At 49.4% G+C, this 2,158-nt stretch overlaps 2 protein-coding genes across 2 annotated transcripts in view; both read left to right on the top strand.

Annotated features, from left to right (window-relative positions):
• Window positions 1-8: 8 nt before the first annotated feature.
• On the top strand, window positions 9-670 carry Pmar_PMAR018333 (hypothetical protein; the record flags this gene model as incomplete). The annotated part of the gene is made up of 3 exons (XM_002766449.1): window positions 9-136; window positions 193-334; window positions 590-670. The coding sequence occupies 3 exons, from the start codon at window positions 9-11 to the stop codon at window positions 668-670; spliced, it is 351 nt and encodes a 116-aa protein (XP_002766495.1).
• Window positions 671-1,866: 1,196 nt separating this feature from the next.
• The window catches only part of Pmar_PMAR018334 (nicotinate phosphoribosyltransferase, putative), a gene marked incomplete at its 5' end in the record, with an annotated part of 2,010 nt that continues 1,718 nt past the window's right edge, over window positions 1,867-2,158 (top strand). Inside the window, 3 exons of the mRNA XM_002766450.1 lie at window positions 1,867-1,910; window positions 1,970-2,006; window positions 2,146-2,158. The exon at window positions 2,146-2,158 is cut by the window's right edge and continues 4 nt beyond it. Coding sequence (XP_002766496.1) covers window positions 1,867-1,910; window positions 1,970-2,006; window positions 2,146-2,158 — 94 coding nt within the window. The remainder of the gene's footprint in view (window positions 1,911-1,969; window positions 2,007-2,145) is intronic.

The raw sequence follows: 2,158 nt of genomic DNA on the forward strand, positions 1-2,158 counted from the left end.
AGCCAGGAATGGAGGCTGGTGATGTCCTCGTATTCACTGAGGCGTTGATGCATGGGACTTTACCGTGGAAAGGAACGCATACGAGGAGAACTTTGCTGTTCCGCTTTGGACCTGCAACTTGTGCTTACGCCAGAGGGTAAGAAGCGTTCGAGAGTGGATTCAACTTTAGTTTGAATTGAACTTCCCGTGTAGGTATCTCTGTAGTCCGGCTGAAATCGCCAAGCTGAACTTATCCGAAACCGCTAAGGAGATGCTACTACCACCGTATCACTCCCGTTATGATCGTGCTGTTGCTTCGCAGCGCTCAGAAGAACAGTTAGACTACGATAGAAAAGTCTTTGGCCAGCCCTATTATTGATGCTTAGTCACTCATTATCATAGTCTCTTTCTATACTCTGCAGTTGTTCGATTTCGGGCAGGATTGTGTCTTGGTTTTGGGAATCAACTCACTAGGTTTATATTTTCGTGAAGCACTGAGCATGGAGGCCCGACCATCTTTACGACGCTGGGGTCGAGTCCCAGCCATTGGGCTGGCTGCTCTCCAGGGGTTATGGTAGTGACTCTCGGATGGAAGGTGATGCTCTGATAGCTAGTGCCGTCTTATCTTGGTGAGCAGTGCTACCTGCTGTATCTGTGCATAAGGGCCATTCTAGTGAAGGCTTCCGGTTAAGTGATCGCGGGTGAAGGGGTTCGTGCTTACTACGAGGAGGCCAGTGCGAGGGGGTGAGGACAGACCGTGCTTGCTGAGTGGTTATTGGTATGTTAGCAGCGAGACCTAATGGAGTGCCGCGGCAGTAATAGTTTGAATGGGCCGTGCCTGCTCGGTCAATCTACTGTGCAGGAAGATGCATGAGATTCCGTTGCATGGACGCGTACATGTACACTTTGTGGTGGACCCAACGAGTCAGCCGGACATCAAAGTGAGCCACTCAGTGATGCACTTTTACGGTTGTCCCGCTCTTCGAACAGGTGGTAAGTGTAGGTAGTGTAGGGCTCGGGGAGGTCCATCTGCTTGCATCAAGAGTAGCCAGTTATTCGCAGCTGGGGAGATAATAGGATGATCATAGTCATCGTTAGTTAGCTATGATGATGTTACAGGTCTATAACGTGACGGGGTTGGGTAGCTCAAGGAGTTGGTCCGCTCACATCGCAGGTGAGAACAATAAGGCGATCCCTCGCCAGGACTCTCATCGGAAGTATTCTTGGAGTTGAGCCGGTGGATGGTGTGATCAGTTACGGAGGGCCAACCAATTTTTCGCGTCAGAAACTCGCGAGCGCGAAAAATAATGGTCATGGTCCTTCTTAGTACCCTCTACCGACTCTGTCTAACATTGGACTCGCAGTTCAATACGTCTTCTAGGGAACACCACACCTCAGTGGTGTTCCTTGCAAGACGTTTTGGACCCGACTGTTGGGTATTTTCGAACGTTCAAAGGGTTATTATGCCTGGTCAAAGCCAGAAGCCTAGTTCGGCATCTCTTTCAACTCACTCCGGAGACTTGCTCTATACATACGACTTGATCAGGCGCTGGAGTTCTCGGTCCAACTTTCATGGTCTAACTCTGATACCTCGGGAATGCTCGAGCTTTTTTGTGACGATTCCAGCAACGGGGATAGGTACTCAGTTATTCAGAGTAGGCCTTAATAGCAAATTATTCAATCACTTCATATACTTGAGAGTGGTCTACATGAGTGAACCATGAAAGGGTTCATGCAAGGTGTGCGCGAAAATACTCATCCGAGTATACATAGAGGCATCCTCCAATTGACCCCCCTAAGAGCAGTCGTCACAGCAGGTGGTAGTGTGACCGTCGGAAATCAACATGCGTGAGGTTCGCCTCTTGATCTGGATTCGGAAGGGACTTGATGCTCACCTTGATTGACGACCACGATGACATAGCCGCCACAGAGTGTGGTCCGGAACTTCCTTGTATCAGTTACCCTTATCAAATCGCTTCGTCTCCTACAGGGAGCCTGGCAGACGGCGTTTGTCGTCAAGGCCCAAGGTCACTCATTGAGCCAGAGGTCGCCTACTCGATTTTGGGGCGCGTGTTCCATCTTATAAAATAGTTGAGACATGATGACACAATTTTCCATTGTGCCACTAAGTCATTTATGTCAGAACACATAATGGGTGGCCAATAGGTTCGAGACCGGT

The sequence above is a fragment of the Perkinsus marinus genome (genome assembly GCF_000006405.1).
Source record: "Perkinsus marinus ATCC 50983 genomic scaffold scf_1104296972926, whole genome shotgun sequence".
In the NCBI taxonomy this organism is placed as follows: domain Eukaryota; phylum Perkinsozoa; order Perkinsida; family Perkinsidae; genus Perkinsus; species Perkinsus marinus.